This window comes from Pyxicephalus adspersus, chromosome 2 (assembly GCF_032062135.1).
Source record: "Pyxicephalus adspersus chromosome 2, UCB_Pads_2.0, whole genome shotgun sequence".
In the NCBI taxonomy this organism is placed as follows: Eukaryota; Metazoa; Chordata; class Amphibia; order Anura; family Pyxicephalidae; genus Pyxicephalus; species Pyxicephalus adspersus.
In genome coordinates, this window is record NC_092859.1 from 131,942,578 (window position 1) to 131,956,427 (window position 13,850).

General features: G+C 37.0%; 1 protein-coding gene across 2 annotated transcripts in view; it reads left to right on the top strand.

Moving 5' to 3' along the window:
• TRPM7 (transient receptor potential cation channel subfamily M member 7) overlaps window positions 1–13,002 on the top strand; it is a 69,948-nt gene extending 56,946 nt beyond the window's left edge. For both annotated transcript variants that reach the window (XM_072402426.1, XM_072402427.1), the window contains 11 exons: window positions 972–1,045; window positions 1,586–1,626; window positions 2,489–2,517; window positions 2,601–2,651; window positions 2,734–2,799; window positions 3,877–4,160; window positions 4,665–4,747; window positions 7,993–8,198; window positions 8,313–8,364; window positions 11,658–11,764; window positions 11,880–13,002. In XM_072402426.1, coding sequence (XP_072258527.1) covers window positions 972–1,045; window positions 1,586–1,626; window positions 2,489–2,517; window positions 2,601–2,651; window positions 2,734–2,799; window positions 3,877–4,160; window positions 4,665–4,747; window positions 7,993–8,198; window positions 8,313–8,364; window positions 11,658–11,764; window positions 11,880–12,004 — 1,118 coding nt within the window. In that variant the 3' untranslated portion in view covers window positions 12,005–13,002. The remainder of the gene's footprint in view (window positions 1–971; window positions 1,046–1,585; window positions 1,627–2,488; window positions 2,518–2,600; window positions 2,652–2,733; window positions 2,800–3,876; window positions 4,161–4,664; window positions 4,748–7,992; window positions 8,199–8,312; window positions 8,365–11,657; window positions 11,765–11,879) is intronic.
• Window positions 13,003–13,850: the final 848 nt, after the last annotated feature.

Here is a 13,850-nt window from a genome sequence, read left to right on the forward strand (position 1 = left end):
ATCCTCTTTGTGCTTTGGGGGATGTTCTATTGTGTTGCATGTTTTTATTACTTTTATTTGAAGTGTGCTTCAACAGTACTGGTAATGATCTACTATGTGGGAGCTTTGGCTCTGAGATGACAAGGCTATGCACTAAAATTGTAACTATGTGTGCTGGGGGGTGCAGAGTAGACACATCTTCTATATTACAGTTGAACATCATACCCTGCCTGTACTGGAAGTCATTCTGTTGCCATATTGCAAGTAAGTCATGCCTTTCCTGTACAGAAAATCAGACTGTCATTATGTTTGTGTTGGGCCTTTTGTCTTACCTGTACAGGACAGGAAGTTGGGAAGAACTGTGTGAAAGGGGCACTATGGTGAACAGATTACCTCAGTTGACCTGGGGCTAGGGTGTGAAGAACATGCTCAGAAATGTTGTAGTTGCTTGGGGTTGCATGTCCAAAAACACGCTGCTCCACTGTGAAGGAGCTCAGTAATTTCACTTGCTTACTCTGTGGTGATTCAGGAAGCTGAGGGAGATCCATTCTGTAACACTCACAAACGATCACCAGCAGCTTCCATCATTTGTTTTCCCACTCCAATCCTTTGTTTTCCCACTCCAGTCCTTTGTTTTCCCACTCCCATTCTTGTGTATTCCAGGGCAATTCTCATCCCTGTATTCCCAGGTGTTTATTTGGTTATTTGGGAAGGTTTTCTCACATGAAGAATGCACTTGTCGCCCATACCTGTATAAGAAATGCCCACCTTCTTCTTTTGGCGTAAAGAATGCAGCAAGATCACCACTGATCAAAAAAACTTTCAACCTTTCCCTTCCCATAGGAAACGTAGTGTGCAAGCTTTGCTGAACCAAGGAAGATTAATTTTAGTACAGCACACAGCAAAGCCACCTAGTTTATTAAAATGCTCTTCTGTAAGCAGCCTAAAAAAGTACATGTAGCTGACATAATCTTTCCCATTCTTTTCTCTAGTACACAGCGGCAGTCGGAGAGCATCGCTAACTGAGGAGACAACCACTGTGGACTCCAAAGAAGTTTTTCTAGCGGTTAGAACAATTGTTTTTTTGTTGTATTGTAATTCATGTCTGTTCCAGATATGGTAAATTGCTTTCAGGTGACCTTGGTTCTGTTTTTTATGCAGTTATCTTAAAACTGTTTCATTATTTAGGCCAGATCAAGGTTGGTTTCTGTAACAAGATCAGTGTGGGAAAAGGTCAGGATAACCGTTTGCTTAACACAGTGCCCCAATTCTTCTTGATTGTTCGGTCAGCAGGCTTAACACTACTCCTTTATACTATTCTTACGTCTTGTAGACATGAGCAGTCAGGTGGATGGGACCAAAGTTAAATGTCGTATATTAAAGAATGCAAATGTGATATATGAATGCAGTTAAAATCCTTATATCGGGCGTATTGGGTTAACCCCCCCCCAGAAATGAGGCTAGAAAACATAGAGCTATTAGCTGCCAGCTATGGGGAGTTTTTCTTTGTGAGATAGAAAAACTGAAGGTCCAAATATTATTAAATCAGTTTTTTTTGAGTGTTTTTTTTTATTTGTTGTTTTGTAATAGTTTTTGTTTTTTTCAGGATTGGTTGCAAGCCCAGTCATATTCTTTGGGTAAACCCAAGTAAGGAACCACTTCTATCTTAATGTAAACTTATTCTGTGCTGTAGACCTTTGCTCAAGGCAAACGTTACATTTCCTTACATTGTCACACAGGTGTATGATATAGGAGTGTTACCTGTGTAGATTGTATGTCCATCCTACTGCTCCTTGCAGGCTCCTTTTTCTCTTGTGAAACTCCATTTTTTTTTTTTTTTAAAGAAATAACTAACCAAATTTAACCGCTCAGATAGTTTAAAAGGTATTGCAGTTATGTTATGGTCGTTATGTTATATGTTCTTGTTCATATTATAATGGAAAAAAAGCCTAGTAGTCTTTTCTTTCTTGCTTTCAAGTAGCTTCACAAACTATAATTACATTTTACATACAATGTAAAGGTTAATGTTTATATAATGAAACCTTTTAAAAATATTTTAAAAAAATCAATAACATTTTAGTTATTGACCAAAAGAGGACTTCTCAGAGAAGCTCTTATCCTAAAGCAGGCCTAAACTCAAAGTTTGTACTTTACATAAAAGGGTAGACAACCTTTTTATATAACGTAAAAATATTATTCTTTTTTTTCTTTCTGGGTGAAATACCCTATGTTCGGAGCACACGGAGTAAGACCTTGGCTTTCAAACACTCCTGTGTGCTGTCCGCACAGGGTATTTGAACTATTTAAAAGCAGTGCATTTATTTATATACAAAGTCAGACTCTAGACTTTACGCATTACAAACCTAAAATACAATATTTGCTGCACTTAGCCAAAATTATACTGCAAAGAAATCCCCTGTGACTGTAGGGAGAGCTGAACAGGTTAGCCCCTTTTTTTTTTGTCTTTGTTGCTTTGTACATGATATGATATAGTATTTTCTATTTATAGGCCTACACCAGAGGAGGATGCTTTGAACGGTGAGTAGCCCTGAGAGACATTTAGGCTGTGCTGTTTTTATAGCAAGCTACAGAAAAACGTAACACTCTTTTTATTTTTGTAGGTATTGGCTCTCCTTTCAAGCCCATTTCAGACATCAGTTATTGTTATTCAGGTTGGTTATTTGATATGGTACCATTGCATTAGGAAAATACAGCTTTTCTTGTTAAGTGTTAACAATTCCTTTCTTGTTGCAGCTGTTGAAAGAAACAATCTGATGCGACTGGCCCAGAGTATTCCTTTCACCCCAGTGCCTCCAAAAGGTGAGCTAAATCATATGTTTATTATCGCTGACACCCATAACTGTTCAGGAAATGAATCTAAAGTAGATTTAGCCTGTGTTGTATCTAAAGAATTTGTAAATCCAATCTTGTATAGTTGATTTTAAATCTTTTTTTAGTTATGAAGCTACATTGTAGGGAACTAGTAAAAGTACGACATTTGTTAATAATGAAATTCTATCACCACTGATAGCCTGCATATACTACTATTACAGCTATTTTAGATTGAAAGTCAGCCCATTGTTATTATATTCTAATCAAAATAAAACGTACAATATTAATTTCTGCAGTATTTTTATTTTCCTTTTACTGCATACACAGTGTATTCTACATCGAAGGCAATGATGTAAGTGATAACTGTTACAGTTGCCAGTGTGTTTGTCAGCTCTACGCTTTCAACAAAGTTTTTTTTCTTTATATAAAAGTGTAGATTTTGGGGCTTTTCCAGGCAGTAAAAGTACAGCCCACCTGGTCCAGTGGGATTCTTTGCAGAGAACCATAATTTGCTAGACATGTTGAAGACAGCCATGAATTCAGTTCCCAATATTCTTGTTAGGGGCTACCTACCTATTTATCAATATGCCAGGTTGATGTATTTATTCATCACTTTTTAGATCACCAAACATAGTATTAAAAAAAAAGCAATGCTCTTTCCCTGTATTGACTCTGTTGACCTTAATTGGACAGTTATATTTTTCTGATTCATTAAAACCAACACTGAATGGTAGCTGCAAGTACTCCAGTAATTTGACAATATTCTTCCAGTCCTGTAGAAGGGCTACAAATTGGGGCTACAGTAATAATTAAGTAAAATACTTTATTAGTGTGGGGCATGATAAGAAACATCAAGTTTTTGTTGATACCTAAATAGAAATCAGCTTCACATAAAATGAGGGTAAATTGTCCAGTTTTATAATTCTATCACAAATAAATGCGATGATGTTTTTGACATTAAGAGTTTTTTTAAGTTAAGTTGAGATCAATTTGTGTTTTTTCAACAGAAGCATATATTCTGTTCTGGATGATCTGATTCGGTTTCAATTTGTTTGTATATTACAGGTGAATTGGTCACAGTGTATCGCTTAGACGAAAGCTCCCCACACATCCTGAACAACAGCATGTCATCCTGGTCACAGAGAGGGCTTTGTGCTAAAATTGAGTTTCTAAGTAAGGAAGAGATGGGAGGTGGATTGAGACGAGCTGTGAAAGTGGCCTGCACGTGGTCTGAGAATGACATCCTAAAGGCTGGGCACTTCTATATCATCAAGTCATTCCTTCCTGAGGTGGTGAATACCTGGTTAGGAGTGTACAAGGAAGATACTGTCCTCCATCTCTGTCTTAAAGTAAGTGTATTTTCTCTTTCATATCTATGGGGAAAAAACGCCTAATGGTCATCCTAAAAAGCAATTTCAATTTTTTTTTTTTTTTAATGTATTTTTAATTAGTGTCTGTAAATGCTCATGAGGTTAACATTGTTAGCAATGTAGATGTCTGAAGTAAAATCAATTCCAGTTATTTTAGACAGTTGTTTGGTATTGAATTTTACCTTCAAAGCATAATTTTAGACTTTGTGAAGCCGCCTTCTGCCTGACATCACCAACAACATATTAGAGTGGGGTACAAGCAGAAGTAGATGTGCTAATTATTTGGGTCATGCAGAAACAAATATTTTACTCTGTGTAGGCCTACAGATCAGGTTCTTAGCATTCAGTTTGCAGAACTACCAGTAACGTTCCCTAATATACAAATGTATGCATGATAACCAGTATTCAAACTTTGAAGCAACAAGGTGTTCATTCTGTGCCTTTGCGTCTGATACCATATTCTGTGTGATTTTACAATTTTAGGAGATACAACAGCAAAGGGCAGCGCAGAAAATGACGTCTGCTTTTAATGCAATGAAGCCAAAATCTATCCTGTACTCTCCAAGGTAGCGAATTATATTATAAAGTGTTTTCTGTTTACTGTATGCAAATCATTGTGACATCTGAAACATACATTTTTGTTTTGCGTACAAATAGAAATAAATACTATAATTGTTAAGATTTAATTGCTACTAGAGGATATTTTCCATCCAAGTGTCTTCCTAATTTATTAAGGTTACTTTATTACATATGAATATGCAAGTGGTTAATAAGTACAGCAGGGGGTCGGCAAACTCCGGCCTCTAGGACAGATATGGCAGAGCCGGTAGTTTGTTCTGGCCTAACGCCCCCTGACTGATCCGGCTCAATCCCGGCCGACAACCCGCGGCTCCGGAGCCAGGGGGCGTTAGGCTGGAACAAACTGCTGGAGCTCTGGAACCCCATGTGGCTCTTGAGTCTCCTCTTGCTGTGGCTCCCCTATTTACCGTGGCTGGTGTTAACACTTCCGTCGCCAGGGTAAATAGAGAATGCCCCCTGAAAGGAAATCCATCTCTTCTGCAATGTATATGGAGGAGAGGGATTTTCCTTCAGGGGGCGGGGCGTTCCTGGTGGGGACGGAGCCATTAGGATGAGACTCGAGAGAGAGAGTCTGGCCTAGTGTGCTCCTGCCTACCCCTTAAATGGACAAGTGGCCACAAAAGTTTGCTGACCTCTGATGTACAGCAACACAAATTAGTATGTAAATATATTCATGTTTAACCACCTGGGCGTTACACTGATGTCTAGATTTCTGTACCAAAAGCGGTACACTGTTTTTCATGAAATTTTTTTTTTAAATTGTAGACCTTAAGAAATATAACTTACAGAACGTAACTTACAGAAATATGTCCGAACAGGGTTCTACTAGATATCATGAATATAAAAAATGTTTGAAACACAATCATGTAAAAAAAAAAAAAAAAAATTACTTTTAAAAAAATTAAATAAAAGACACAAAAATCAGCTTAAACAAGAATACATAAATCAAAAATACTCAAAATGCGATAATTCGGTATACTGTATAGTAATATATTTTTCTAAAACACCTCCCTAGTGTCCAACAGTCCAACGTCACATACCTATAGACAAAACCACATAAATATATTTTGTATTTTTTTGTATTGGACTGGATACAGGACTTTGTATTGAATCCAATACAAAATATTTGAATTTCCCGCTAGGACCCCCATCGACGGGCTCACGCACGGACATCAGGAATCGCTGAGGGACGCGTACGCGAACGCCAGGTATTATAATTCTTTCCAAACTTCTGTACTTCCATGCAAAAAGTGTTAATTTTTTTGCATGGAAATTTATTTTAGATTGTAGGCTATAATTCACCGAATTACTCAATAATTACCTGTAATTCACCGAATTACCGCATAACTCACCGAAATACGTCCAAAATTTTATAAATTTAATATTAATTTTTTTATAAACATAAAAAAAATCGTTTAAAAAAAAAAATAGTGTATAATGTAATGTACCTGTACAGTAGCTTATATAATATATATAATACAATTATATATATATATTATATAAGGATTTTTTGTATTGGACTCAATACAGCTTTTTTGTATTGAGTTCAATGCAAAGCGATTTGAATTTCCCGCCCCGCCTCCCGCCCGCACTGACGCATGCAGCGACGTCACCGGGAAACCCCAGAGATCGTCACTGCACTCGCCGGATGAAGACTGAAGACAGAAGACGTGTCCAGGGGAGCTGCGGGGAGAAGGTGAGTATTTTTTTTAGAGATCGACGCTCGAACAGAACGGATCATCACAGCGGGGACCAGGTAAGTGATGGGATTTAACCATCCGACAAAGTTCGGGTTTATCGATTTTTGCAACATTTTTAAACCCCAACCAAGGTCGGGTTTTACGGTCGGGTGGTTAAACTCCTACACAACAAGGAAGTAAAAGCTGAGATTTGTAAAGACTCAGTAGAAGACTAATTTTTAATGACTGTTCTCTCAATGTGTACAGCATTGACTCCTTGAAACTGTAATTTACTTAATAAGTTCTTTGAAATTAAACTGTATAATCAGTTTCCAGAGGCTTATTTTCCACAGAGCAGTTCTAAATTGTTACAGCAGTGCTTTACTCTACACTGTACCTGCATTCTGTGTCATTCATACAGACAGCTTTGGCTTAAGTTATTGAAGATGCAAGCTTTCAGGGATGACTTGAATCTATTTGTTAGAATTTTAGGCAGGTATGAAAATGGTTCCAAAATCCACAGATTTGTATACAGATTTACAAGGAGCAACACGGGAGTACAATTTTTACTATTGTTAAGGCTTAGGCCAGGTACACACATGCAATAATTGATGTTGGAAGGGATCTTTCGCGATCCGATCAAGAATCATCTCTGGTGTACGTAGATCTTTTACATCGAAAGACTGCACCGTTCTGCTCTATGAAGAGGGCAGGGGGAGAACGACGGAGCACCACCCCGCTTTGCTCTCGCCCCTTCACTCTCATTAGGATTGTTCGTTGTCTGTGGATCCGCCAGAACGGTCCTTATGACGACGAGCATTGTACACACATCAGATTCTCGTTCGATATCAGCCCTGAGGCTATTATCAGACGACAATCTGACGTGTGTACGTACCCTTAAGCTTTGCACACATTAGCGTGTGTACTGTGATCTCCAGGGTTGTTATGTTAGAGATATGAAATCCAAACCGTGAATCCATCTATGTCTATTCATGCACTATTTAATATCTTTAATAACTTAGATCTTAGATTAGATGATAGATTAGGTTTGATATATTTTCATTATATTCAATAGTTTATTAAAAATTAGAGCAATCCTAATATTTTATTATGTAAAACCTTCATGGGCAGAGCTATCTAGGTATAGTGAACTGTGTAAAGTGCTCTAGTTGGCGACAGTTTCCCCCCGAAAACCCTCCCCCCTGTAAAAACCATCACTATTCAGATAAAAAGTATAGTAAAAAAAGGAAAAGCAGCACTTGTTTCTTCTACTAGATGTACACAAATTGTGTATGGCCAGGAAATCTTGGCCACTTTCTTTTTTCCCTCTATGAATGAAAGGGGCTTTTTTTTTTTTTTTTTTTTTTTTTTTTGCTTGAGTGTCACAAAGCATAGTACATATAAATGTGCTGCTACTTTATACATTTGCTCCTAGAAGTTCATGTAGGGTTTCTGTCTTTTTGGTGACATACAAGCATTTTTGTGCATTTACTTTCACTTCAAACCTGGAGTAAAATCCTAACATACCAGAACAATTTGTGTTTGTTTTGCAGGTTTCTTGAAGTGTTCTTGCTATACTGCCATTCAGCAGGTCAGTGGTTTGCAATAGAAGAGTGCATGAATGGAGAATTCCGCAAATATAACAACAACAATGGAGATGAAATTGTTCCAACAAATATGCTAGAGGAGACCATGTTGGCATTCAGTCACTGGACATTTGAATATACAAGAGGAGAACTTCTAGTTCTAGATTTACAAGGTCAGCATCTCTCAAGAATCAACCTGTTCTGGGTTGTGTTGTTTTGTATGTTCTTAAATATTTCAACTGTCAAGTTTAGCCTCCAATTGTGTTAACGTATTTGTGTTTTCAAAGGTGTTGGAGAGAATTTAACCGACCCGTCGGTTATCAAATCTGGAGAAAAAAGGCAAGTTGCATCTTAAATTTTATAGAATTTAATATCGATAAAATGTAATTTCAACAGGATTTTACGTTAGTTACAGTTATTGGTTTTAGGGATAGTTCTTCCTTTTCAGTTTTGTTGTACAATTTAAAGCAGATATTTTAATGGTTTCCGCTTTAATATTTGTGGCCATACATTTTTATGCAGTTCTGTTTTCAAATGAAAGTAATGTTGGTATATGCCTAAGAACTACCTCCTGAGACTAATCTGTGTGGACATTATGACAATTTTCTAACTTGGCAAGATCCACAGGCACTTTACCTGTCATCTGTTTACCCTATTGATTACTTGTTTTATGTAGGACAAGTATTCCCAAGCACTTTAGGCTCCTTGCTTTTATTACATTCTAATTAACTACTGATCAGACTCCAAACCACCTAAAAAAGCTAATCAGACAGGTGAATTATTAGGGAGGGAGGAAGATTGATGGCATGGACATAGGGAAGCAGACACACCTGGCAACTGAGTGGCATGTTTGTTGTACACGTTTTTTTAAATGGACATCTGTAGTTTACGTCTATTTGCCATGCCTTCTAAATGCATGTCAGTGTGTGTCTTTTTAGTTGAATATATATTTTTTTTTCTAAAACACTCTAAGAAAAATAGTTGTGTATATTCTGTGGTCAACATGTGAAAATTATACAAAATAATTGCATATCTTCCAACCCATTGCTTTAGGCAAAAAGTTGCCTCATCCCTTTAAAAAAGCATCAAATCCGGAAGGGTTCAAAAGTAGTGGTAGTTAAAGCAAGGTCTTTATCGCAATCAGGCCAAAAGTGATAAATATACAGTAAGGTCCATAAATATTTGGACAGAGACAACTTTTTTCTAATTTTGGTTCTGTACATTACCACAATTAATTTTAAATGAAACATCTCGGATGAAGTTGAACTGTAGACTTTCAGCTTAAATTCAGTGGGTTGAACAAAAGGATTGCGTAAAACTGTGAGGAATTAAAGCCTTTTTTAACACAATCACTTGATTTCAGGGACTCAAAAGTAATTGGACAAATTTAAATGCTGAAAATAAAATGTTCATTTCTAATACTTGGTTGAAAACCCTTTGCTGGCAATGACAGCCTGTAGTCTTGACCAGATGCTGGGTTTCCTCCTTTTTAATGCTCTGCCAGGCCTTTACTGCAGCGGCTTTCAGTTTCTGTTTGTGGGCCTTTCTGTCCGAAGTTTAGTCTTCAACAAGTGAAATGCATGCTCAATTTGGTTCAGATCAGGCAACTGACTTGGCCATTCAAGCATATTCCACTTTCTTTGCTTTAATAAACTCCTGGGTTGCTTTGGCTGTATGTTTTGGGTCATTGTTCATCATTGTTCGCCTCCCTTCTCTACCCAGCGCATTTCTTACTGCCACAAGTAAGCAAAAAGCACAGGTTTTAATTGAGGATGTCATACCCATTTCTGCAGTTACACTTACCACTTGCATACCTATTTTTAAACCTTTTGCTAGTGAACACCCAAATGCTTTTAGTAATTCTTGAAGATTATTTCCTATGAACCTTTAGGAAAAGCGATGGATCTCTATAAATACCTGTGCTCTGCATTACTGGTGGACTAAAAATGTTAGAGGTGAACTGAAGGAAGTATGTTTTTTCCTCCTTTGACCTCCTTCTGCAAGCATCTTTTTGCAGTGCACCTAAAATATAGTTCTAATATATCTATTCTGGTGTTTTGTAATTTTTATTTTATTTTTAAAAAGCTATTTAAAGTCCTTCAAGGTAGACTTTTTTTTAGATATGCAGGTCCATCTTCCTAATACTTGTGTACAACCTAAAGTGGAGCCATGATGTTCTCTACCTCCAAAGTAGTGATCTCCATTCACAAAATATAAATATTAAGCAGGCAGCAGTGTAAGCGCAGTACAGGTATTCCTCGTTTTACGACTTACCTGTTTACCAACTGCTCGCACTTTTGACCTGCTCATACGATGAGTGCCCACGCGGCACTTCTTCAGTCTTCTGGGCTCCTCCTCGTCCTCCACAATCCCAGGTCTGCGGACTGTCGGCGAACTTGTCACTGACCGGCGCTGCACGCTCGCAGCTCTGCAGACTAGGTCTATCCTATCCCCCCACCTAACGACTAATACACTTAATGTCCAGGCTGCAGGAACGGAACCTGGTCATAAAGTGAGGAGCATCCGAAGTATTAGTTTGTTTGTATCCAAGATATTTGTGAATAGTTGAATGCATCCAGTGACAGGCACTTTGTGTAAATGTCTCCTTCAACACTTTACCAGTTTAGGGCTGTTAAAATAACAAATATGTACACCTAGTGGTTATGTCCAATACCCTTTCGAATTTGTGGGGAGGAGGATTATTATATGTAAAATATATGTAAAAAATGTTTTGCTTGCAGTAATAATTTAGCATCATTGTATGTTTACATCTATTTAATGTACAGCACTGCTTAATATGTTGACGCTATATAAATCCTGTTTAATAATAATAAAGCCAGAATAATAATGTGTCATGGAATGTGTGAGAATATTCATTAGGAGAGTCTCCTTTTCAAACACAATTGATTTATGTTTGCATGTTCTAGTCTCTAATATTACTCCATTCTCAAAGAATTGTTAAGACTATTGCCATCTGTGTACATGTTAATGATGCACTGCAGTTTAATTTCAACCATTATAGTTTCATTAAATTTATCATAAAATTGAAACTACCCTCAAAACTAGTTTGCTGGATTAGTCCACAACGACAAAAGACTGCACAATGCATGAATGAGTGTTGTACATACAGCACCATTCTGCTCTATGGAGAGGGGTGGGGAGAGAACGACAAAGCAGCACCCCACCGTGCTCTCTCTCCTTCACTTTCCTCGTTTGTGGATCTGCCAGGGCAGTGGTCTGGAAGATGAGCGCTGTACACACGCCAGATTCTCTACCCTGAGGGGATTATTGGACGTGAATCTTCTGATGTGTGTATGTAGACTTACAAGCATTGGTAGATTTTATACAAACGCCATTGTTATGCAGAACTCTGTATATGCTACAGCAAATAGTCTTTTGTAATTATGTAGAAGTCTTTAAGCAAACCCTTTTACATGATTGGAGTTGTGGAGTGGTATGAGAGTAAGGTAAAATATCTTAGTTTTTTTTTATCACCACATATCCTCCCATCTGTAAGACAATGTATATTAATTAAAATGAAATATACAAGGAATATATACAAGGAATGTTCTTTCATATCTAAAGCTCCAGCACTTAGCATAATTTCTTTTTTGTGTTTTGTCTTTTATTAGATCATCAGACATGGTATTTGGACCAGCGAATTTGGGAGATGATGCCATTAAAAATTTCCGTTCTAAACACCATTGTAACTCCTGTTGTAGAAAGCTTAAGCTTCCAGGTAAGTTCACATGTATTGATCAGTCATAATCAGACTGTCACTAAACAAATTATAACAAAAGTGTTTCCTGCCTTTATCCAGTGATATGAATGTTTTATTCTATTTTTTTTTAAAGACTTGAAGAGAAATGATTACACCCCTGATAAAGTTATATTGCCTCAGGATGAACATACAGAGTCATCAACCGATCCTGACAATTCCACCAAAGAATCCAAAACTTCTATTCGACTGATGCTCTAACTTGGAAAATATGTACTAATGACAATACTCACATCCTGGCTCTAAGCGATGGATATTGCACATAACGTGCGTGCTGCTAGAAGTCTTTTTGTTTTTATTTTTAGCATTTTTTAAAACAATGTCTTTTATAAAAGAACTTTTCCTTAAAGTTCTTGCCTCTGGAGTTAGCCCAGATATCGGTCTATAAGACCAGAGTCTGCTTGCAGATTCAGAATGCCTTGTTGTTCATAAGATGATACTGTGCTCCTGCACCTGAACTGAATCATGCAGAAGGTGACCTGCAGGTGGTAATATCTTAGCGCAGTCTTCTTTTCTGCAAGGTTTTCTTGTGGAGTTTATGAAATATATTTAAACTTGATTTTTAGCTGTGTATAGCCGCTATCTTTTATACTTTTAAATTTTATTGATTCTTTAGTAAAGCCATGATCAGCAGACAATTATTGTAATATAAAAGAAAGGGGAAAATGTCCCTTCAAGTTGCCTTGTAAAGAGAAGTGCTTTTTATCTTGTACATCATGCGTGCTTCAGAAGTTTTATCTTCCAAAGACCTCAAACTGTACATCGTATATATCAAATGAGAATGTACACAGTCTCTTTATGTTTTTTATTGATGTATTTAAACCTCTGTACAAAGATCTTTATGTGGTACCTGTTTAAATGAATTATGAAGTTGTAAATTATGGGACACTGCAATGCAGCTCAGCCAATGAATTTAATGTAACTTAATTATTTCGGATGTTGAGAGAGTGTTTATGTCCAGAGACTTTTTTTTTTTGTTTTGTTAAGAGGTACTAAATGCAGGTTTTACCTTCAGAACCTATATGAAGCTCTATTCATTTTAAATCTGTAGTGTATCTTATAGATACAATACTTAAGGCACGAACAAATTAGCTGTTAAAATTGTTTTATGTTGCTGGGAAAAAATAAAATATACTGTATACCTTTTTATATATCCTATAAATCTTAAAAAAAAAAAACAATAAAAAAAATAAAATGTATTCTTCACATTGTGCTTTCTATATTTTTATACTTTCAGTAAGTATTGTATGAAAGGCACTTGGGATTTCATAATTTATTACCCAGCTATATAATATATATATTACTTTAGCCTCTCACTAACATAAGGTCTAAGAAAATAAACACAGAATTGGGAAAAAATCAAAATTGGGAACCCACATTTTAATAACTTGTTAGAAAAACCCAGCAATAAAGTGAAGTAATCCTTTTCTGTAGGACTCAGTTAGCTTTAGCTGTATCACAGATGGCCTTACATTTGACTCTAGAATATTTTGGTATACAGAAGAATTTGTTTACTAAATAACTTCAAGGTGCTCAGGTCTGGTGACTGCAAAAAAAGGCCAAATCGTCACCCATCCACACTGTCCAGACAGTTGCTATTAGGCGTTTGTGCTCATATGCAATGTCTGCTTTGCACCAAATGTGGCTTTATGGGTTATGGGCAGACAACTCCTCTTTGGTCCCATCTGCCCAAAGAACATTGTTCCAGAAGTCTTGTAGCTTGTTCAAATGCAAATTTGCAAACCTAAGTGGTGCTGCCATGTTCCTTTTAGAGAGAAGAGAAAATCTCCCGGCATTTCTTCCAAACAATTCACGCTTGTTTAGTCTTTTTCTGAGTGTCTGGAACTCTAAGGCTGGGTACACGTCCAATAATTGGCCCCTGAGACGATTATTGGACAAGAACCATTAGACTTGTGTACGTAGCCTAACAGATAATAACCTAAAGCCTGAAAAGTCTGAGATGGAGCTCTTGAGTGTGCGGCAATTTCTCTGAGCATCACATGTTGTGACCTTGTGGTGAATTTGCTTGGATGTCTTCCCTGTTAAG